General features: G+C 54.7%; 2 protein-coding genes across 2 annotated transcripts; one reads left to right on the forward strand and one right to left on the reverse strand.

Annotated features, from left to right (window-relative positions):
* The first annotated feature begins 4,551 nt into the window (after positions 1 to 4,551).
* Positions 4,552 to 5,532, forward strand: LOC118840450 (olfactory receptor 10AC1-like). The gene has a single exon (XM_036747965.1). It carries the CDS (start codon positions 4,552 to 4,554, stop codon positions 5,530 to 5,532), a length of 981 nt encoding a protein of 326 aa, XP_036603860.1.
* Positions 5,533 to 19,160: 13,628 nt separating this feature from the next.
* RPS5 (ribosomal protein S5) lies at positions 19,161 to 22,719 on the reverse strand. Its single transcript, XM_036743215.1, has 6 exons — positions 22,596 to 22,719; positions 21,593 to 21,701; positions 21,170 to 21,379; positions 19,615 to 19,743; positions 19,382 to 19,480; positions 19,161 to 19,298 (listed from the first exon to the last, which is right to left on the reverse strand). Exons 2-6 carry the CDS (start codon positions 21,698 to 21,700, stop codon positions 19,230 to 19,232), a joined length of 615 nt encoding a protein of 204 aa, XP_036599110.1. The 5' UTR covers position 21,701; positions 22,596 to 22,719; the 3' UTR covers positions 19,161 to 19,229.
* Between the last annotated feature and the right edge of the window lie 833 nt (positions 22,720 to 23,552).

Consider the following 23,552-nt stretch of genomic DNA (forward strand, 5'->3'; position numbering starts at 1 on the left):
TCTCTCCCTTCTCCCTCCAGTCCCTCGGGTCCAATTGGGTCCCATAAGTCTTAATGAGGTCTCAGGAGACAGGGCCCCTAACAAGACTCAAGGGGATTCATTAGTGGTTCCAATTCTGCCCAGAGATCCAGGGAATTGAGGCTGGAAGATTACCTCCCTGCCTGCCTGCCTGCTCCCCTCCTGAGTTCCCCCGAGTCCCTAAGCCCAAAGACTCCCCCGGACCCTGGGGAAGCACAGGGACAATGAGTTCGGTTTGGGTGGGGAGAGCAAGAAGGGTCGCTCTTATAGATACCCAGTCCAGAGCTGACGTTCCCTACCCATTGAGGGCAGGGCCTGAGGGACAAATGCCAGAGGTGGCCAAGGCTGAAGGTGAGGGGAGAAGAAGAGGTAAGGATGGGGGATCAAGACTGGGGGCTAAAGGCTGGGAGATGGGGACAGTGAGCAGTGCTGTTCTGGGGAGGAGAGGGGCCTTGTGGTCTGTCGCTCCTGGCAAACCTGTCCACAGCACAGACCCAGAAGGCAGGCAAAGCCCCCAGGTCGAGGCAGAGCTCACCATGTGGGAGCCTGGGCACAGAGCCTCCCTCTCTCTTCCAGCTCCCCTGTCCCCCTCCCTCTCTCTGTCAATGCCTTTCTCTGCATCTCTGGCTGTGCCTACCCCAGGTCTCTCACTTTGTGTGTCTCTACATCCCCCCATTATCTCCCTCCCTCTGACTCTCCTTCATTTTCTTGCTTGGTCCTTCATGCTCTTATTCTCATTTCTGTCTCCCTGTCTGTCTCTCCCATTGATCTTTCTGTCCCTTTTTCTCCATGTGTCTCTGTTCTCTCTGTCTCTGTTTCTCTTTCTCTCCTCTTCTTCTTCCTCCCTTCTCTGTCTCTGTCACTTTCTTGATCTCTCTGTGTCTCTCTGTCTCTGTCTCCTGTCTCTGTCTGTCTGTGTGCCATAGACCAGGTTGGCACAGTCAGAGTAATAACAACCACCAGAGAATGGGTGAAAGGACCCAGGCATTAGTTACCTTCCATGCCAAGTTCAGGGTCTGAGCAAATCCTTGGTTCATCTCCCTGCCCTGGTCCACTCCAAGCCACCTAATACCATTTGCTGAACACAGGCATGGGGCTCACAAAAGGGCCCAAAGGAGATCAGGGTTCAGGTCCCAGCTCAGACATACATCCAAGATACCCTTGGAGCAAGTAAGTCCCTGCCCTCTCTGGGCCTCAGTTTCTCCATCTGTCACAAGAGGAGGAGGTTATGCTTGAAAGCCCCTTCCGGGACTAATATTCTACACAAGATCCCCCTGGCACATCCTAGGAGGTGTCTAAAAAAGTGGGCAGAGAAGCAAGCCTTCAGAGAGGACACAGATGAGCACTGGTAGTGCCTGCCCACTGAGACAACTAGGAACAGGCATGTCTGTTGAGGTCTGATGGAGGCTGTCCCCATGGCAGGGTGCTCCTGACAAATTCAAAAATTCATTTGATCTCAGGGAAGGAGGAAATAAAACCGGGCCACGTCCCATTGATGAGTCCAGCAGGGACCTCCTCCAAGGGCTAGCAGATCTCTATTGAACACAGTTAAACAAATCAGTGAAATAAACACCAGGAGCTGAGGGAAGGGGAGGGAAGTCTTGCTGGACTTTCTGCATTTGCTCAGTATTTTTATGTCAGCACTTATTAAGCACCAACTGTGCTTAAGGTCCCATGCTAACCACTTGGTCCTGTCTGATTTTTATTGAATTTATTGGAGCATGCCATCAGAGAGCTAGAAGCAACATCAAAGGCCAGCCAGTCCTACCCATCCCTGAAAGGAATCCTCACTGTAGCATGCCCTGGGTGTAATCAGCTAGCCCTTGCTTGGAGACCTCCAAGGAGGAAGAGCCCACCACTTCCAGAGGTGGCCCATCCCTCTCTGGGGCAGGATCTCTGCAACATTTCCCCACCCATCACCTCTCCCCATTGCTTCTGAGAGAACCAGTCAAATCCACAGGACAATCCTTCAAATACCTGAACAGAGCTATCAGGTTCCCCCCCCCCCCCCGCCCACCCCAGTCTTTTCTACTCGGGACTAAACATGCTGATAGGTCACAGAATTAGTGGGGAAAGGACTTAAGTCAGAAGTCTTGAAGAATAGTCCAGCCATTTGGAATCCATTGAGTGCTAGTCTTTAATGGTTGGATGTCGGGCAGGGCCCTCAGTGGTCATTTAATTCAAGTGATACGGAACAGAAATCCCTACCACAAACAGGCATCTAGCCTTTGCTTGAAGATCTCCAGTGCAGAGTAAATCATCACATCTCAAGGCAGTCTTCTTCACTTTTAGATAGTTCTTTACACGAAGCCAGAATTGGTCTCTTTGCAGCTTCTACCCCTTAATTCTAGTTCAACCCTCTGGGACCAACAGAGCAAGAGGTCTCCTGTGGAATGACCCAGGGATCTGTGTCTGGCCCCCTGATGTTAATAAATTTTCCAGTCTTGATGAAAGGCAGAGATGGCATCTGTAACCAATCTGAAGGGGACGAGTTAGGAAGCATAACAGACACATTGAGGATGGTGGTCAGGATAGGCAAAGACCTTGGCAGGCTGGAGCATTGAGCAAACCCTGCAAAAATGACATGGAATCAGAGTAAATGTCCAGTATTATCCTTGGGTTGGGGGGAGGAAGGGTTAGAGTAGTTTGTGTGAAAAAGAGCTGGGGTTGAGAGTCACTCAGTCGACAAGCATTGATTAAGTACCTACTATGTGCCAGGCACTATGCTAAGGATATAAAGAAAGGCAAAAGAGTCTCTGCTCACAGAGTAGAGCTCACAGCCTAATGGTGGAGACAACATGAAAGAATGACCGACCAAAAAGCTGTAGATGGGGGGAGTTGGAGATAATGCCAGAGAGAGGGTGTTAGAATTAAGGGGTGGTCAAGAAAGTCTTTCAGTAGGAGGCAGGATTTTAGTTGGAATTGTAAAGGAAGCCTGGGAATTGGCCAGGAGGTGGAGACAAGGAGGGGGAGCATTCCAGGCATGGGAAACAGTCCTTGAAAATTCCTGGAGCAGAAAGATGGAGCGTCTGGTTCATGGAACAGCCAGGAGGCCAATGTCATGGGACTGAGGATTCCGTGGTGGTGGGGGGGGGGGTGGTAGCAGGGTGGGGTGTGCGGTGTAGGAAGACTGGAAAGGCAGGAGGGGGCCAGGTTATGAAGGGCTCTGAATGCCAAGCAGTATTTTGTGTTTGCTCCTGGAGGCAATGGGGAGCCACTGGAGTTTATTGACTAGGAGGTGCCATGGTTGGACCTGAGCTTTGGTGGCTGAATGAGGGATGGATAGAGGGGGGAGAGGCTGAGGCAGGCAGACCCCCTAACAGCTACTGCAGTAGTCCAAGCATGAGGTGATGAGACTGGGGGCAGTATCAGAGGAGGTGAGAGATGTTGTCATGGGACAGGCCTTGGCACGATATTAGATATGGAGAATGAGAGAGTGAAGAGCCCAGGTGTTGGGAGGACGGTAGTGGAGGCGAAGAGGATTTGGGGGGCAATGGGTACTGAATGACCATTTCCACCGTCCCTACTCTGTGCTAAGTGCTTTTTACCAATATCATCCCATTTGATCTTCACAACAGCCCTGGGAGGCAGGTACTATTATGATCCCTCTTTTACGGTGGAGGAAACTGAGTCAGAGACAGGTGAAGTGACTTGCCCAGGGTCACACAGCTGGTAAGTGTCCGAGGCTGGATTAGCACAGTCCTGGCACATGGTAGGAGCTTAATAAATGGTTGTTCCCTTCCCCCACCCCTCTTCCTGAAGGTCCCCAGACAACAACTACCAGAGCCTTGAATAGGCGGTGAAGAAGAATGAAAACTCTTCGAGGAGGAGCGGTCGCTGGTGGCGGCGGAGGGTGGAAGGAGCATGACGATTCACATCCCCCCCCACCCCCCCGCCCTCAGCGAGGGTCCAGAGTCAGGGGAGAGGTCAAAGTGCAGTCAAAGCCAGATGGCAGAGGATGTGGGGAGTGGGGAAGGAAAAGGGTCAAACTGTTAGCTGTTAGCTATTGGCTACGGCAGTGGGAGGTGGCATTTGGAAGCTTGTGCAGCCTTAGAATGGAACCTTGGGGTGGGAGGAGGAGAGCGGGACTGAGGAACGCGGCAGCCGCAGGAGGTGTGGCCCGCCTGGGGAAGTGGTGGGCAGCAGAGGCTGCGGGTCTGACCGCTGGGGAGGTGGGGGGGGACGGACGTCCCAGCAGCCGCCCGCCTTCCGGGACCCTGGAAGCACCAGCAAGACTAGGACACCGCTGGGTGTCGAACGTGGGTCTCTTGCCTCTCAGAGTCCAGGGAGTGCTGCTGCTACAACGCTCCGTCCCGGCACCCTGGGACTTTGGGCAGTTTCGGGCTCCTGGCCAGACCTCGGTTTTCCCCCGTGTAAACTGCAGGTTCAGTGATGTCTAAGCCCCTGCCAGTTCCAAATATCCTGATTCTTGGCCGGTCTAAGTACGGCTCCGTCCATTAGATCCAGTCCCGCTGCTCTTCGGCCCCGAGCCACGGCCAGCCCTTGTGTCCTTCCTCCCCAGGGCCCCCAGCCATGAGCCTGCGGCCAGAGGCCAACTGGACTGCACTCCTGCCGCACCACTTCGTGATCCTGGGCTTCTCGGGCTGGCCCCGGGGGCTGCGTGTCCTGCTCTTCGCACTCGGGCTGCCCCTCTACGCGGCCACGCTGGCCGGCAACCTGCTGATCGTGGCCCTGGCGGCTGCCGACCGCGCGCTGCACACGCCCATGTACTTCTTCCTGGGCTCGCTGTCCGCGGTGGAGGTGGCCTACACGCTCGTGCTCACTCCCCGCACGCTGGCCGGCTTCCTGCTGCCCCCCGGGGGCCAGCCGGTGCCGGCCGCCGCCTGCGCGGCCCAGATGGGCCTCTTCGTGGCCCTGGGCGGCGCCGAGTGCCTGCTGCTGGCCGCCATGGCCCTGGACCGCTACCTGGCCATCTGCCGCCCGCTGCGCTACCCGCAGCTGGTCACGCCCTCCCTGTGCTGGCGGCTGCTGGCCGCCTGCTGCGCCGGCGGGGCCACCCTGGCGCTGGCCCTCACCGCGGCCATCTTCCAGCTGCCCTTCTGCCGCGGCCGCCTAGTCAACCACGTCTTCTGCGACCTGCCCGCGATGCTCGAGCTGGCCTGCGGGAACAAGGCTCTCCAGGAGCACGCGTTGCTTGCCGCCTGCCTCCTGCTGCTGGTGCTGCCCCTGGCGCTCATCCTGCTGTCCTACGCGCGCGTGCTGGCCACCATCCTGGGCCCGGGGGCCGGGGCCGAGGGCCGCCGCAAGGCGCTGGGCACCGTGGCCTCGCACCTGACCGTGGCGGTGCTGCATTACGGCTCCGCCACGGCCATGTACGCGCGGCCACTCGAGGGCCGCTCGCTGGAGCAGGACAAGCTGGTCTCGCTGGTCTACATCTACCTGACGCCTCTGCTCTACCCGGCCATCTACACCCTGCGCAACCGGGACATGCAGGGGGCCCTACGCCGGGCGCTGGTCGCCCCGCGCATGGCCAGCCTGGACTGCCGGGGCTGAGCGGGGCGTCTCCCCCAAGACAGTCCGCCTCCCGCCCTTCACGCTGGGGGCGGATGACAGGGCTTTAACAGAAGCCCCTGTCCTAAGGGGATGGAAAGCGCTGGCCGCTGGCTCTGAGGTTAGCCGGCTCAGCAGCAGCACAAGAGGGGGCTCCGATCTCACGCTTGGTCAATTAATAAACATTTATTAAACACCTACTATGCTCCAGGCACCATACTAAGTGCTGGGGGCACAAAGAATGGTAAAAGACAGTCTCTGCTTCCAAAGAGCTCACCACCAAAACGGGGAGAGGATGTACAAACAGGGATGGAAGCAAGGAAACAAGCATTTATTTAGCACCCACTATGTGCCAAGCACCATGCTAAGTGCTGGGGGTACAAAGACTGGTAGAAGACAGTCAGTCCCTGTTTACAAGGAGCTTTCAGTCTAATGGGGGAGACAAGAGGCAAACAACTATGTACAAACTGTGAACTGGATAGAAAGGGGATCATCAAGGAAGGGAAGGCACTGGCATAAAGGATGAACCTGAAAGGTTTTCCTTAGAAGGCAGGAGATGAGGAAGCACAGGGAACAGCCAGAGAAAATGCCTGGAGTGGCCTGCGTGAGGAACAGGAGGAGGCCAATGTCACTGGAAACCAGGGGACCTTGGGAGACGGACTCTGAGGGTTTTACAAGGGGAGAGGGGGCAGGCTAGGAAGGGCTTTGAACTACAGAACTACAGAGGATTCTATATTTGGTGCTGGGAATGATAGAGAGCCACTGGAGATGAGGAGAGGAGGTGAAGATCCCTTTAACAGTTGAGTGGAGGATGTACTGGAATGCAGAGAGCTTGTGGCAGGGAGGTCAATCAGCAAATAGAACAGTGAATGTGTCTCTTCCTCTCCCCAAGAGCATGGGCTGGGAAGCCCTTCCAGAAGCTCCTTTCCAAAGAGGTGACCTTGGACATCCAAGGCAAGCACATTGTCCTAGGAGACTTACATAGCTACCAGCTGGATGAGATGCTCTCAAGGTGCCTTCTGTCCAGAGAGGTGACTTGGACATCTAAGGGGAGAGCATTGTCCTAGGAGATGTACATAGCTACCAGCTGGATGAGATGCTCCCAAGGCCCCTTCTGTCCAAAGAGGTGACCTTGGACATCCAAAGGGAGAGCATTGTCCTAGGAGACTTACATAGCTACCAGTTAGATGAGGTGCTCTGGAGGCCCCTTCTACCTTGGAGAGAGATTCAAGGCGTTATCCTTGTCTAGTCTAATTACCATTTTTATTAAGGACTTGAATCAGTCAGTCAAATGTTTATTAAGCACCTACTATGTGCTAGGCACTGGGTTAAGCACTGGGAATACAAATATTAACATGAAAACCAGTCTCTGTCCTCAAGGACCTCATGATCTAATTGGGAGAGACACCACACAAGAGGAACTTGGAAAGGAAGGAAGGGAGAGAAGAAAGGTATTTAGGCAGAGGAGTCTAGTCCGATGGGGTGCAGCCAGGTGGGAAACGAGCTGCAGAGACAGACACTATGCTCATCAAATTTAGCAGATGGCTAACACACTGGTTACATGAGAGAGTCTGACTCCCCAAAGGTCTTAGGAGTCTAGAGCTGGGAACTGGATGAAAGCAGATGAAATTTGCACTCAGGTTCAGAAATGACTTCATAAGTACAAGATCAGTATGAAACAGAGAAAAAAACTATGAAGCAATTTCCCTCGTGAATATAGATGCAAAAATCCTAAATAAAATACTAGCTAGAAGACTACAGCAACATGTCACAAAGATTATGTGTTGTGACCAAGTGAGATTCATACCAGGAATGCAGGGTTGCCTCAATATAAGCAAAGCTATTAACATAATTGGTTATATTAATAGAGGCAGAAAAGGCTTTTGACTAACTACATCACTCATTTTTTATTAAAAACACTTGAAAGCATAGGTATAAATGGATTTTTCCTCACAATGACAAGCATTTACCTAAAGCCATCAGCAAGCATAATTTGTAACGGGAATAAGCTAGAAGCCTTCCCAGTAATATCAGGAGTGAAACAAAGATGTCCATTATCACCAATGTTATTCAATATTGTACTACAAATCCTAGCTTCAGCAGTAAGAGAAGACAAAGAAATCGAACGAATCAGAATAGGCAATAAGGAATAAAACTATCTCTTTTTGCAGATGATATGATTGGAAAATCCTAGAGATTCGACTCAAAAATCAGTAGAAACTACTAACAATTTTAGCAAAGTAGTAGGATATAAAATAAATCCATGTAAAATGTCAGCATTTCTATATTACACAAAAAATGCCCTGCAAGAAGAGATAGTAAGACATATTATTTGAACTAACCACAGACAATATAAAATACTTGGGAGTATACCTGCCAAGACAAACCGGAAACTATATGAACACAATTGTGAAACACTTTTTATACAAATAAAGTTAAATTTAAATAATTGGAGAAATATTGTTCGTGGGTGGGCTGTGCCAATACAATAAAAAATGAGTTCTATCTAATCTACTTATTCAGTGCCATCCCAATTAAACTACCAAAAAATTATTTTATTCAGGTAGAAAGAATGACAAAATTCATTTGGAAGAACAAAAGAACAAGAATAAGAAAGGAATTAATGAAAAAATGTAAATGAAGGACTTTAGCACTCCCAGATCTTAAACTGTATTATAAAGCAGTAATTCTCAAAGCTATCTGGTACCGGCTAAGAAATAAAATGGTGGATCAGTGGAATAGAATAGGTATATAATACACAGTAGTAAATGATTATAGTAACCTTATGTTTGATAAATGTAAAGAGTTAAGCTTTTGGGATAAGAATGCACTATTTCGTTAAAAAAATTGTTGGGAAAACTAGAAAGCAGTCTGACAGAAATAGGGTATAGACCAATATCTTACACCATTTACTGAGATAAGATTAAAATAGATACATGATCTAGACATAGAGATATTATAAGTTAATCAGAGAATCATGGAACATATTACCTATCAGATTTATGGATAAATGAATAAACATGAAGTAGCATATGGGGAATGTAAAATGGGTAATTTTGATTACAGTAAATTAAAAAGGGTTTGTATAAATAATATAGCCAAGATTAGGAGGAAAGCAAAAAATTGGGGGAGGGGAATTATTTATAGACCATTTCTCAGATAAAGGCCTTATAACTCAAATATATAGAGAACTGAGTCAAATTTATAAGAATATGAATCATTCCCCAATTGACAAATGGTTAAAGGATATGAACAGGCAGTTTTTGGGAGAAAAAATTAAAGCTATGTAAAGTCATATGAAAATGCTCTAAATCATTACTGATTAGAGAAATGCAAATTAAAATATCTCATACCTATCAGGTTGGCTAAAATGATAGAAGGGGAAAATGACAAATGTTGGAGGGGATATGGGAAAATGGGGACACTAATAGACTGTCAGTGGAACTGTGAACTGATCCAACCATTTTGGAGAGCAATCTGGAATTATGCCCAAAGAGTTATTAAACTGGGTATACATAAACTTTGATCCATTTCCCAAGGTGATCGAGGGAAAAGGAAAAGAACCTGTATGTTCTAAAACATTTATAGCAGCTTTCTTTGTGGTGGCAAAGAATTGAAAATTGAAGGGATTCCCATCAGTTGGGGAATGGCTGAACAAATTGTGGTATCTGAATGTAATGGAATACTACTGTGCTGTAAGAAATGGGGAGCTCGATGATCCTAGAAAAAAAATGGAAAGACTTGCAGGAAATAATTCACAGTGAAATGAGCAGAACCAACAAATGCAGCAACATTGAAGAGTAACGGTGAATGACTGAGCCATTCACATCAACTACAAGGGACTCATGAGGGAAGATGCTGTCCACCTCTAGAGAAAGAGCTGGCCTATGGACTATGTATTGAGGATCTGTGTTGAATGTTGGCCTTTTCTAACGCAGGTTGGGAGGGAGGGAGACAACGTGAAACTCACAATGTAACAAAAAATAAGTAAAATAAATATTAAAAGCCAAGCACAAGACGGGGAGGGATGACCTGGCAGAAGTTTGTCCGGAGAAAGGTCTGGGGGAGCTGGTGGAGGACATGTATGGAGAAGCCCTGTGCTCTGGGGAGCAGAGGGAGAAGATAGTCCCACTGTACTTTGCCATCCTCAGACCTTATCTGTGGGCACAGTATTTCAGGAGGGATATCAATGACAGCCAGGGAGAGCTGCTCCTCTCCTATAACCATGATCAGTGGAGCAACTTGGTGTGCTTGCTTAGCCTGGTGAAGAGAGAAGCCGGGGGATGCTGTAGGGGGCACAGGGTAGCTGTCTACAGGGAGGGACCACCTGGCACTGTTTAGCTCCAGAGGGCAGAACCAGGAGGAAAAAGGGGAGGACATTCTAGAGAGGTAGGTGTAATATCAACTAAGTTGGGACTTTCTTACTGGTTTAAAATGATTAAGTGTCTTTGAGTCTTACTAGGTGCTAAGCCCCAGGCCCAAACCCCAATTAGGTGCTAAACCTACGTCAGTGTGAATTAATAACCAAGGTGGGGCCCCAGGTGGGGCTAACTAAGGGAGGCCTGATTAGATCTTTGCTCCTAAGTTTGCCCCAAGCCCCTAATTACTAGGTGCTAAGCCTATGTGGGTGTGAAGCTCTCAGCGTCCTAAGGGGACGTGCTAACTCCAGAGCCAATCATAGGAGCCTAAGTTCTGGTCACTCAGATGACTTTGATGATGTCTGAAACTGTATAAAAAAAGGAAGACAGAGCCATTTGCTCAGGGCTCTCACTCTTGGTGGCATGCTGATGCGGGGACTCTGGGCAGCTGTAGCTAAGAGCCCTCCAGCTTGTAAACGCGGATGTTGGGACTTTGTTAAACTCTGGTAACTATGTGTTGGGATTTGAATCAGGCAAGGTCTGTCGATGTTTGTAATTTGTTTGTATTTTCCTCTGAAGTTCAAGGTGCTGGCTTTTTCCCCTGAACTAAGTGAATGATGTCTGTATGCCGGATTAAAGTAAGTTTGTTAACCCCTTAATGTTGCTTTCCTTAGTAAAGCAGATCAAAAGAACTTGGGCTTTTGCAGTGTGCTGGTAGGGTGCTTGTTGTTGGGCTTGTGTTGGTCTTTCAACACCACAACAGCTGCTAGCCGGATTATTGAAACAGTAAGTTTCAGCTTCATTTCAAGAAACACTTCCTGTTAAAGCCATCCTACAGTGGAACAGGCTGCCTGGGGAGGTGGTGGCTGCCCCAACTAGAAATCTTCTGGCAGGGGCTTGATGACCACCACGTGTGCATAGAAGGAATTCCCTTCTGGAATAGGTTAGATTACATGGCCACTGAGACCTCATTTATTCACAATCACGGTAGGAGTAACTCTGATGCAGGCAGTCTTTGGAAGGCCCTCTGACTGGGCTGAGAGGCAGGCATAGCAGATAGAGGCTTGGACTTGATGTCAGGAAAACAAGGTTGTAAATTGGCCTCAGGACCCTCACTGTGGGATCATGTCTGCCCCTCTATGTCTTCATGTGTAAAATGGGGGGATGAGTGCCCTTGCTTGCCTGGACAAGGTCCTCCTTCTCTGTGTGTTGGTAAGCAAAATGGGCTCTTAACACTTAGTTCACCAAGTGCCCTTGAAGAGTTTGGCTTTTGTTCCCTTTGAATAATTCAGTGTATTTCATTGAGCCTTACTAGGTGCTATGACCCAGGCCCAAACTCCTATTAGGTGTAAAACCTATGTGGGTATGAATTGGTAACCAAAGTGGGGCCCAAGGTGGGGCTAACTCAGGGGAGGGCCTAGTTTTACACATGAGTTTGAGTGATAGGTTTGGGTCATCAGAGGCTCTTAGACCACGTGGGTTTAAGTCGCCTCTTTGTGACGATTCTAGGTCACCTTGGGTCTCATGTATGACTCACCCCTGACCCTGAAAAAGATATAAAAACCAGGGGTTGGCTGTCTGTTCCTTGGAGCTCTCTTACCCACAGCAGTGGTGGCGCACGTGACTCTGGGCCAGCCCTTGTTCTGAGCTCCCGGGCTGAACCTAGATGTTGGTAACTATGAATCTGTATTTGGTCTGTCTGTTGATGTTTGTAATTTGTTTGTAATTTGTTTTTAATTTGCTCTGAAGTTCAGTGTGCTGGTCTCTTCACCTGAACTAAGTGAATAATATTTGTATGCTGAACTAAAGTAAGCTTGCCAATCCCTTAACCTTGCTTTCCTTAGTTAAGCAGATCAAAAGAACCTATGCTTTTGCAGCGTGCTGGTAGCATTCTTGTTGTTGGGCTTTCATCCCCACAACAGCTGCTAGCCTGATTGTTGAAACAGTCCAGCTCTGGAGTTCCAGAATCCTGGGTTCATTCTATAGACAAAACACAGAATTTACCCATCCACATCAGTGGGCAAGGCACCGGCCTTGAGGTCTACTCTCTGTCCTAACTGTGCCCTTCCTTTCTAGGCTTTCTCAGTTTCCTCCTCTGTGAAATGAGGATGATGAAGCCAATGAACTCTGGGCTCCCTTCCAGCTTGGACAGTGTGAACTTTGAACCCAAAAGGCCCAGGGTGGCCCACCTAGATCCAGAAACAGCCCTATAAGAAGCAAAATGCAATTCAATCCATTCTTCGAGCACGCTTTTGGCTTCTAGCTCCCTCTGAAATGCCTCTGACTGGAATTGCTTATTCAGCTCTGAAAGATTCTGTCCTGGGGAAAGACCCAAGTGACCACAAGGAAGTTAGGTCTACTAAATACATCCCTTCATCAATACCAGCCACTGAGAATCTATTTTACAGTAAAGGCTGTGGTGTCAGGGGGCACATACATGAGGTTAGAGAAGTCTTACAGAAACATTCTCACACACTATTTTCAGACACTCACTCTTTGGTGTGAAGTCTCTGGTGTTTCCTTAACTGCCCTTGAAGGCTTTCCCACATTACTTACATTCATAGGGCCTCTCTCCAGTGTGAATTCTGTGTTGAATAAGGACCGACTTCAGTCCGAAATCCTTCCCACCTTCACTACATTCAAACAATTTCTCTCTAGTGTGAACTCTCTGGTATTCTGCCAGGTTTGAGCTAGGGGAGACCTTCCCACTCTTCTCACATGCAAAGCTTTTGTCTCTAGTGTGAATTCTCTTGTCCTCTGTAAGGGTGAAACTGTCTCTGAATGCTAGAGCACACTCATTATACTGATGAGGCCTCTCTCCATCACATATTTGATGATGTTCCCGTAGGTGTGACCTTTTTCCACACTCATTGCAATCATAAGGTTTCTGTCCAGTATGAGTTCTCTGGCGTTGAATAGGGTTTGAGCTGTAACTGAAGGCTTTTTCACAGCCCTCATATCCAGTGTGAATTCTCTGATATTGGTTAAGGGCTGAGCTCTCCCATATGGTGTGCCAAAATTTAATCAGAGCTCTCCACAATGGATTTCACACAGGCAAGACATCCACAGGGCTTCTCCCCAGTGTGAATCCTCTGGTGTTTCACGAGGTTTGAGCTGCATTTGAAGCTCTGGCCACATGTTCTCACACATGTGTGTTTTCTCCTGAGGGGGATCCTGCTGATATGAACAGAGTCCTGAGTTCAAAGGAAAGCTTCTCACAAATTCATCCTCTTTTTGGCCGCTTTCATCCAGAAGGCTCCTCTGAACCAGAGCAGCCATTGCCCTGGATTCCATCTCTGGGGGAGCCAAATCCTTCCTTGTCCCCTGCAGGTCCCTCTCACCACCATGTCCTGCCCCTGTCCCTTGTCCAGCAGCTTCCTGCAGCAGGGAGCAGAAGGGTGGCTGTAGAGGGGTCCCCCGCAGGCACTGGGCATGGGAGAAGAATGGACTAGTCCTACCCTCGGGTTCCTCAGTGCCTCAGAGAGAAGAGCTTTGAGGTCAGTTAGTGCTGCCCCCTCATCACCCACTGTCTCTCCCAGGTGAATATGAGGAAGGACTTGGGCAATCTGGGCTGCCTCAGTATCCTCTCCAAACTGAAAGTTTGCTGCCTGGTTCAGTGTCATGGAGTCAGAGGACCTTGGCTAGACTGTGACCCCTGCTGCCCTCTCTGTAGCGGGAGGGGGACAGTTCTGACACCCAAATGGGAGGGGAGGGAGGAGCGCAGAAACATCCATCAGGGCGGGTCCTGAGGGGCATGGGGTCGACGCTCATCCCTGGCCTCCGGGGCCTCCTCAGCACCTGGTCACTCTCCATGGTGCTGGGGCCACATTACCATAGCTGTCCAGCATCACGTCCAGGGTGAGGGAGGAGGGGCCCCCACAGGGCTGCCATCTGTGGTGTACTCTTTCAGAGGCTGGGCTCCTCTGTGCCAAAGTCCCCAGTGGCTCCCTCTTGTCTCTAGGAGGAAATGGGAGTCTGGCAGCTCCAACCTCCTTTCCTTCCTCCCCTTCCTACACTCCCCGTTTCCAGAAGGGGTGGGGTGGGGGTTGGGGCTGCAGGGGCCAGAAGTTCAGCTGGGCACAAAGCCCTGCCGAAATGCTTTTGCCCAGGCTGTGCCCCATGCCCCACACTTTCCCTCCTCCACTCTGACCTCCCTGGCTTTCTTCCAGTCTCAGCTAAAATCTTGCCTCCTACAGGAAGCCTTCCCCGATGGCCCTTGATGACAGCGCCATCCCTCTGTTAATTATCTTCTATTCACTGTCTGGGTCACGTCAACTCCATTAGACTGAGCGCCTGGAGGACAGTCCTATCCCATCTTATATCGCCAGCCCAGTGCTTGGCACACACTAGATGCTTAATGCACATTGTTGACGCTCGGACAGTTCAGGAAGTGAAAACTGAGGCCCAGCTGGGCTCCCCAAGCTGTGAGACGCCTCCGGACAGAGGGGTAAACGGAGTCTGGGAGAGAGCATGTGCTGCCCCTCCTCCACCCTAGGCTCCAGCCCTTCCTTTTCTCCCAGGTGGGGGGGGGGGGGTGGGAAGAAGGGAAGGAGTGAAGGAGAGAAGGGGAGTCCTGCGTATATGCGTCCAATGTCGCCTCCCGCCCGCAGCCGGACTCAACTTCCCGGCCTGCCATTGGCCCGAGGGTGGACAGAACCGGAAGCGTAGTCGCTCCCACTTCCGGCCTCCGCCGCGGGGCCGCTCTAGGCTGTCTGGAGGACCGGGCCCTCTCCTCCGTCCCCAGGATCCCTCGTTAGCTCGGACACTCGCTCCTCGTGGGGCCTCTCTTGGAGAGCTCTGCTCCCACGGCCCTCGGGTTGCGGCGTCTCCAGGACCTGGCGCGCTCTCCCCGTCCCGCCCACACGCCTCGCCCTGGGTATGGGGATAGGCCCTAGTCATTTCTATGACAACTGGGAGGGGGGCGGGGGCGTGCAGGGGCGGATGACGATCCCATAGGTCATTCATGGGACGCGCGAAGCCTCCTGGGACAAGTAGTCTGGAGGCTGAGCGCCAAGGCCTCCTCTGCGCATGCGCTCGACCTCTCAGCGGCGCTGTGGTTTATGTGGTCCGGGGCCGGACCTTCAAGGCTTCAGGGTGCGCTCGGAGATCCCACTCTTTCTTAGAGACCCCCGAATTCCCAGAGAAGGGAAGAAAGAGTCTTGAGAACGTAGTGGCACAGCCAAGAACCCGTCAGTTAGTAAATCAACAGGCATTTATTACAAAATCTAACATGATCGTTCCGAGGGGTTTGCAGAACCCCTTAGCTTGTACAGAAAGGGAAACCGAGGCATGGGGGAGGGGGCACAAGTCTCCTCGACTGTGTCACCAAAAGCAGGTGGCTGCCCCCAGGGAGCTGACCGTCTTGTGCTCCACACCGCGGTGGGGGGAGGGGGCGGGGGCGGTGGTCCCTCAGGGACTGGGGCCGGAGCAAGCCAGGGGATGGAGAAGTGCGGGCACGGAGCACAGCCAGGGCAAAGACTCGGAGTCCGGAGATGGGAGACAGTTGTCCTTGGCTCATGCAGACCATCAGCCCTGGAAAGCACAAAGCACTAGCAGATCCACCGGGGTCTGGCCCTGGAGGAGGCCCCAGCACCTCCTAACCAGACGCGGAGAGCATGGGGGCACACGTGTGAGGAGGGGGCTTTAGACCTGACCCGAGAGGGCTTCATTGGCCTGCAGTGGGCAGCCAGACGCTCCAGTGGGCGCCAGGGGCTTAGGAGACAGGCACAAACATGGCGGATGCACTGTCGGAGTCAGGGATGGTCATGGCAACTCAGTGAGAAGTGCTTGGAGATCTCTGGGTGATGAAGCAAGCTCCGGGAGGAAGATGAGGCTTCAAACTGCTGCCCGGTCCCCCCAAAGCCCTTCTTTCAGATGGGGAAACTGAGGCTCCCAGAGGAGTCCAGATAGGTCCATCTCCCCTGACTCGGGGCTCAGTGTCCCCTGCCCCTCATCCTCTGGGTGGGCAGACATCCCACCCTCTACCTGCAGGACCTGAGGCAGGGGGCTGCCCTTTAATGGGCCTGTTCCCTTCTGTATAAAATGAGGAAGGGGAGTTGTACTAGATTTCAGCTCTGCCTCTGTGCACCAGGTTCAATGCAGGGGTCCAAGACCAGTCGTGGGGCCACGCTAAGACCCCCAGCAGAGCCGGGCTCCGCTGCTGCCAAAGTGACCCTTCTCACACTCGATGCAACCTGCGGCTACCTGGGCTGCCTCAGTTTCCCCGTCTATAGGAGACCTAAGACCCCAGATCCGCTTGGCTGCCTCGGTCCCTTCTGGGTTTGAATCTTCTGCCAAGCCACACGCCCACAGACAGAAGTCCGCAAGGTGGCCACTCTTCTTTCAACTCCCCAGAGGGCCACCAGCCAGAGCCTCTTCTGGGAACTCGGTGGGGCTCGAGCCCGGGGGCTCGGCCCCCTCTTGGACACCCGGAGGCCCCGACAACTCCACGGGGAGCACGTTTTCCACGGGCTGAGGCTGCCGCGGGAGCGGGGGCAGGGCCGAGGGGCCAGCAGGCGCCCGGGGTCCTGCCGCGGCTGTCACAGGAGGCAGGAGCCCAGAGGAGTGGGTGGGAGAGGCCGGGGGCAGGGGCGGGGGCGGGAGGACGATGGCGTGAGAGGTGGAGTGGGGGATGAGAAAGAAGATATAGACTCCAGAGACCACCAGCCCCGCGGTGACCAGCACCGCCAGGGTGACCGCCGCATGGAAGGCCCAAGTCGAACGGTCCCAGCCGAGGGTCCTGGTCTGGGGCCGGCCCAGCCGCAGAGGAGGGGGCAGCGGGGGGCCCTCTCGGGCCTTGGGCGAGCCCAAGGACGAGGGGGGGCGGAGGTAAAGAAGACCCCGTCGCCGGTCGAATCGGACCGAGTCCTGGCACAGGCTGGCGCCCCGGGCGTCCCGGGGCAGGAGGCCGGGCTCCGTGGGCAGCGCGGGGGGACCGCGGCGAGGAGGCAGGCGGGTGGGCGCCCGGCACATGGGGCAGGCCACAGCCTCCCCGCTGCCCACCGTGGCCAGCGACAGCCGTGCCAGGCACTCCAGACAGAAGACGTGGCCGCAGGCCAGGCGTTTGGGGAGCTTGAAAACCCCGTCGAAGGGGGAGACGCAGATGAGACAGTCCATGGGGGATGGCGGGGGCAGGATGGGGGACTCCACCTCGGTGGGGCCGAGCCCAGGCCCCCCATTCTCTTCCTCATCTCCCTCTCCCACTGGGGAGCGTGTAGTGGAACTGGCAGCCGGAGAGTTGGGGACGGACCAGGAACGGGACGGGCCCCGAGGCCACTGGAGGCAGGCAAGGGGGCAAGGCATCAGACCTAGATAAGAATCAGAGACACGGGGGGGGGGGGGGGGGAGCGGTCAGAGTTGGGGAGATGGAGGCAGGGAGAGACCTCAGGGAGGAGGCAAAGCTAGGGAGACAGACACTAGATCAGAGACGGGAGAGACGTTATCAGGGAGGGGCAGAGCTGGGGAGACGAGACAGGGAGGGCACATGGGGAAATCCAGTCGATCTGCACAGCAGCTCTGACAGGAAGAGCACCGAGCCCGGAAACAATGCATTCCAATCCATCCAGCCTCAGACCCTTCCTAGCTGCGTTGTCACTGAACCTGTCTGCCTCAGCTTCTCCATCTGTAGCACCCAGCTCCTGTGGTTGTTGGGAAACTCACAGCGAGCTACAGTGCTCAGCACCGAGCCTGGCTGGTAGTTCTATCAATGCTCAGTCCCCTCACCCATTTCTCAAATGCCTCTGCCAGGCCTTGTGCCAAGCCAAGGAGCCACAAATGGTGAGACCAGCAGACCACCGTACAAACATGCTCTGTGGATCACTGGACCCAAGGAAGGCTTCCTGTAGGAGGTGGGGTTTCAGCTCCGACCCAAAGGCAGCCTGGTAGGCCAGCAGTTAGGAGAGGAGGGAGAGCCTCCAGATTAGGGCAGGAGGGTGTCAGGGGAGGAGTAGCAGGGGGCCGGGGTTGCCATGGGAGGCCTCCAAATGTCTGGTAGTTCGGAGGAGGCCCTTGGAGTTAACCGAATAAGGAATGGGCACAGGCTCCAGGAAAATCCTTTGGTGGGCTGAGGGGAGCTATGCATCAGGCCAACCACCCAACCCCAAGATAGGGCAACAGTCCAGGCTAGAGCAGAGACCAGAACCAGAACCAGAAGCTGGAGAGATGGGGCAGACCTGGACACAGACCCATAAGAGGGGCGGCACCAGGGGGACACCCCAAGGAGAAACCCCCCCACACACACAAAGGGCAGATGGGAAGGGTGACCTGGCGGCAGATCCCTGCAGGTAAAGGGGGAATCACACCACCAAGACAGAAGTGGGGAGGGTGCAGGGGCAGCAGCCCAGCAGAGGGAAGGTCAGAGAAGCTGAGGTTCTGGATGAAGTCAGAGAAGGGCCCCCCTACCTGTGCTGGGGGGAAGCAGCCGGCAGTCTGGCCCCTTCGGAGCTGGCTGCCAGACTCCTCTCCTTCCTGGGCTGCCCTGGCCCAGGCCTATCCCAACCCCGGTTTTCCGGTCTCTCCAGGATCATCTTCGTCAAGGGGGCGTGGGTGGGGTGGGGACCGCTGCTAACCCCAGCTTAGCTTTCCAGGCCAGACCAGGTCGGGCCTGCCCCTGTGCTCCCAGCCCAACCCCAACTGGTTCAGCCACCTCCCAATGCAGTGGAGGGGTGGGGGCCGGTAGGCCTCCCCTGGGCCCAGGCCCAGCCCCAACCCAACCTCCCCCCCCTCCCCATGCACCTGTGGGGGCCACCCCACCCCTCAGCCCGGATGGCGGGGGTGGTGAGGAATGCATGCCCATCTTGGAAGCACCACCTTCCTTCCACAGGCGTGGGGGGCGTGCCTAGAGCCAGCCAGTACAGTCAGCTGTTGGCAAGACAGCTGCTTAGGCCTGCTTAAAGCCTGCCCCAAGTCTGTGTGACCTCTGCACTTAGCAGCCCATTCCTGAGGGGGACAAGATGACTCCCATGGGCTGGAAGCACCCATTTCCCTGACGAGGACCGTGCCCCACTGCGTTCAGTATTGGGCTTTGCTCAGCCCATTGCCAAAGGCCAAGGTTGCCAGCTTAGGGCCCCTCCTCAGAGCCTGTCTGTCCCCTCAGCTGAGGTCCTTGTGGCTGCTGGGGGTGAGGGGGCAGGGAATGCAGGCAGCCAGCCTAAGTGGCCTATGGCTTCTCCCCTTCCCCACCGGGACATCTGGGGGCCAGGTCTGCATGTACATTGTAGGTTATGTTCTGTGTGAGGCCCAGGACCCCCCAAACCCAAGACCACAAACAGCAGAGACAGGCACAGGGACCCTGCCCCCACGACAGGGGCAGGGGGCATTTATTATTGACAGAGGCTGCTGGGATCAGCGGTTCGATTTAGCCACACGTTCCAGCTCATCCTTCTTCTTGATGGCGTAGGAGTTTGAAGAGCCCTGGGGAGGAAGGACAGCCAGGCTGGTGAGGAGGGGCCAATCCCACCCACTCCCTGCCCACCTAAAGGCCCCTGCCCACTCACCTTGGCAGCATTGATGAGCTCATCAGCCAGACACTCGGCGATGGTCTTGATGTTGCGGAAGGCTGCTTCTCGGGCCCCTGTGCAGAGCAGCCAGATGGCCTGGGGAGGGAAGGATGTCCAGGTGAGGACCCGGCCTGGATAACCCCAGCCCAGGGTCTGCCTGGCCAGGCTCGATGTGCTGAGGAATCCCTGGGACCCTGTACCACCCACAGGACACCACCTTCTGTCCCTACCTGGTTGACCCGCCGGAGGGGAGACACGTCCACGGCCTGGCGTCTCACAGTCCCTGCCCGTCCAATTCTGGTGGAGTCCTCACGGGGACCACTGTTGATGATGGCATTCACAAGAACCTGCAGCGGGTTCTGGAGACAGAGGCAGCAGCTGATGGATTCATGCCAATGCGGGCAGCCTTGCCAGGGCCACACAGGGACCAAGTGCTAGGACTGATACTTGAACCCCAGTCCCTTTCCTGAAATTCAAGGCCCAGCTAGGCTGCGTGGCACTACAGGCAGAAAGGGCCCTGACCCTCAATGGCTCCCAGCAGGAACAGCCCTGTGACACAGGGGTTGGGGGGGAGGGAGGAAGGGGGGAAGCCAGGAGACAGTTGGTATGTCAGGGTGCATGGAGAGGGCAGCATTGGCTGGGCCACAAGGGCAGGAGCTGCTCCCAGGCTGGCATGTCCATGGCCCACCATGGGGAAGCCCAGCCCCCTCCCACAAAAACAAAGGTCAAGGGCTGGAGCTCCCTGGCTCAAGGCGGAATGAGGGGGGTGGGCAGTCAGCGGAGGGTGACCAGCCAGAGGCTGGGCAGCACCATCCTGATGACCCAACAACCCACTGGGCTATTTCATAATCAGCTCCCAAGGGCCTCAGCCTCACCATCCAGGGAGGAGATCCCACCAGCTGGGCAGCCCTTCCACACGGGAAGTAGTCCAGACACCCAGCCTTCCCTCCCATGGCTGGTCGACCCCAGATCTGGCCTCCAGGGGTTCGGAGACCCACTCCTCATGCCTCTCCAGTGAGCAGGGGGATGACTCCCAGGACAGATCCTGCCCCCCAGTTCTCAGGCAGGCTCAGCAGATGAGTGTCCAAGGCACACCTCCCAGCCATGCCTCTCCTGTGAGCAAGCTGATGATCTCAAAGCACCTCCACTATCTGTCTAGGGAATGGCCCAATGTCTGGGCTCCCGCCCCCCATACCTTCCCTGTGAGCAGGTGAATGATCTACAAGCACCCCCACCATGTGTCAGGTGACCAGGCCAATATCTGCCCCACCCCCCCATACCTTCCCTGTGAGCAGGCCGATGATCTCAAAGAACCTCCACTATCTGTCCAGGGAACGGCCCAATGTCTGGGCTCCCGCCCCCCCATACCTTCCCTGTGAGCAGGCTGATGATCTCAAAGCACCCATCACTATCTGTCTGGTGATGAGGCCAATGTCTGGGCTCCCCCCCCCACCTTCCCAGTGAGATGATTCATCTCCAAGCACCTCTACTACCTGAATAGTGACCAGGCCAATGACACCTGACCCCCAATAACGAGCCCTGTGAGCAGGCCCGACGTCTGCCCCCACCAATACCTTCCCTGTGACCAGCCCAACATCTGGGCTCCCCCCATACCTTCCCTGTGAGAAGGCTGATGATCTCAAAGAACCTCCACTGTCCGTCTGGTGATGAGGCCAATGTCTGGGCTCCCCGCCGCCCCCCCCCCATACCTGCCCTGTGACGAGGCCAATGATCTCCAAGCACCCCCACTATCTGTCGGTGACCAGCCCAACGACACCCCCTCACCTCTCCGGTGAGCAGGTGGATGATCTCAAAGGCATGCTTGACAATGCGCACGGTCATGAGCTTCTTGCCGTTGTTCCGGCCGTGCATCATCATGGAGTTGGTGAGGCGCTCCACGATGGGGCACTGGGCCTTGCGAAAGCGCTTGGCTGCGTAGCGCCCCGCGCTGTGGGGCAGGTACTTGGCATACTTCTCCTTCACCGCAATGTAATCCTGGTGGGGGAGGCAGAAATGGGGTCCCTGGGGTCATGTGGGGGCTGGCCAGAGCAGCCCCAGGAGCCCCCAGATTCTTCAACAGCTGCTGGTTTTGAGGTTATGGAGGGGCAACGGGAAATGTGGGTGAGAGGACCAGCAAGGACATCCCTAAAACAGCTGGCTGTGGGAAGGTCTCCAGGGGAGCACCCAGAGACCCCTCCCCAACCTCACCTGCAGGGAGATGTCATTGATCTGCACGTCGTCCGTGCTCCACTTGCCAAACAGCTTGATGTCAGGGGTCTCAGCCACAGCTGGCGCCGCTGTCTCCCACTCAGTCATGCTGGGGGAAGAGGGGTGGGGTCAGTCAGGGCCTGGCCTGGTGAGGATGGGAGCAGCGTATGCAGTGTGGAGTTGCCCATCCCCCCCCCTTCCAGCCACAGATGAGGAAGCATGTGGAGGTTCTTCCAGTGTGGCAATGCCCTGCTCCATCCACAGGTGGATTATTGGAGCAGTCTTTCAAGTATGAAGGTGCCCTTTCCCCCCACGTAAGGGGGTAGTCATTCCAGTGTAGAAATGCCCCCCTTCCATCCACAGGGTGCTAATTGGGGGAGCAATCCCACCAGTGTGGAGATGCACTCTCCCCCCCAGCCACAGAAGACATAGCATGGGGAGGTTCCTCCAGTGTAGAAATGCCCCCTCCCCCTCCATCCACAGGGGGATAATTGGGGGAGCAATGCTTCCAGTGTGGAGATGCCCTGCTGCCCCCAAACACAAGAGATAGCATGGGGAGGTTCTCCCAGTGTGAAAGCGTCCTCTCCCCCCATGTAAACGGGATATCCTTCCAAACGCCCTCTACCCCCACCTAGGGAAGCCCTTTCAGTGTGGCAATGCTCTCTTCTTCCTTCTCTTACAGTTAGAGGACAAATTATGGGGTGGCCCTTCTAATGTGGCAATGCCCTTCCCCCACCTGTTGGAGAAGCAGTCTTTCCGGTGTTAAGACGGCCCCCTCCTCTCCCCTCCAGCGCCCCCGGGGAGACCCTCCCCCCAGCACAGCCGCTGACGGACTAGAGAACCAAAGCCGGACTTGGCCCAACGAGGCCTCCCGCCCCTCCCCCGCCCGCCCTACAGGCAGTTTCGCTCCCGCCTCAGTTTCCCCCGTGCACAAGGTGCGTTGGGGGAGGGGGCACACAAGGAGCGGCAGACGCCGAGCAAAGGCGCGGAGGTCTGCACTCACTCGCTCGGTTCTCGGTCGGCTCTGGGGGCCGGAGAAGGTCTCTGGACGCCGGGCACGGGGGCTCAGAATCACGGCCGCGCTCGCTCCACGCGCCTCGCTCAGGCGCCGGAACAGGAAAGAGGCCGCGCCCGCGGGGGTCTCGGATTTTATATGGGCCGCGACTGCTTCCGGGTCGCCAGCTAACAAGCGATGACTGTGCGCACGCGCGCCGAGCACTCCGGAAAGTTCAGGCTCTTGCTTCTATTGACACGTGGGACACAAGCTTAGAGACTGCGCGTGCGTTGGAGACTGAAGCCCCACACACCCCCCAGCCCGCATCCGGCAGCCAAGGCGCAGGCGCAGAAACGCTGGTGAGTCCCGGATCGCCATCTTGCCAGAGGGCAGCTGCCCAAGGAGACACGCATGCGTGGTGCGGGGCGCCAACCTTCCAATGCCCCTCTCTCCTCCTCCTCCCTCCCCGCCTCCCTCGGCCGTGATGACGCACCGCTGGGACCTCGAGGGGAAGCCGATTCACTTATCTCCCTCTCAGAAGAGCCCCCTCCCCGCTGCAGGGCAGTGGACACCCCCTCCCAACATCCTTCCCGTATTGTGAGGATCACGTGCGATAATGTTTCTAAAGCTCTTAGAGGCGCTGTATGAGGCACTGTGTACATGCGGGACACCGCTGGAGTCTGTTGGGCAGGGGGTGACATGGCCAGCCTTGTGCTTTCGGAAAGTCACGTGGGTGACCGAAGCGCCTATGGGCCGCAGTGCGGAGGGACCGGAGGCAGGCGGCCCCTCCTCCAGCAGCCATAGGCAGGGGTCCAGGTGTGAGATGGTGAGGGGCTGCCCCGGGGGGTGGGGGCAGGGGCAGAGGAGAAAGGGGCGATATTATCGGAGAAGCAGAGCAATCCCCCAAACGCTCCGCGCACATTCCGTTACTGTAGGGGGCGATATTATCGGAGAAGCAGAGCAATC

Source organism: Trichosurus vulpecula, chromosome 2 (genome assembly GCF_011100635.1).
Source record: "Trichosurus vulpecula isolate mTriVul1 chromosome 2, mTriVul1.pri, whole genome shotgun sequence".
In the NCBI taxonomy this organism is placed as follows: domain Eukaryota; kingdom Metazoa; phylum Chordata; class Mammalia; order Diprotodontia; family Phalangeridae; genus Trichosurus; species Trichosurus vulpecula.

Bases quoted from the DNA above. Each gene is read 5' to 3' on its own strand.
- RPS5 (XM_036743215.1), bottom strand. From the start codon at position 21,700: ATGACTGAGTGGGAGACAGCGGCGCCAGCTGTGGCTGAGACCCCTGAC. The intron at 21,380-21,592 runs GTGAGGTTGGGG...CTCCCCCACCAG, and splicing joins TCAATGACATCTCCCTGCAG to GATTACATTGCGGTGAAGGA. The intron at 19,744-21,169 runs GTGAGGGGGTGT...CTCTGTCTCCAG, and splicing joins TCCACCTGCTCACCGGAGAG to AACCCGCTGCAGGTTCTTGT.
- LOC118840450 (XM_036747965.1), top strand. From the start codon at position 4,552: ATGAGCCTGCGGCCAGAGGCCAACTGGACTGCACTCCTGCCGCACCAC.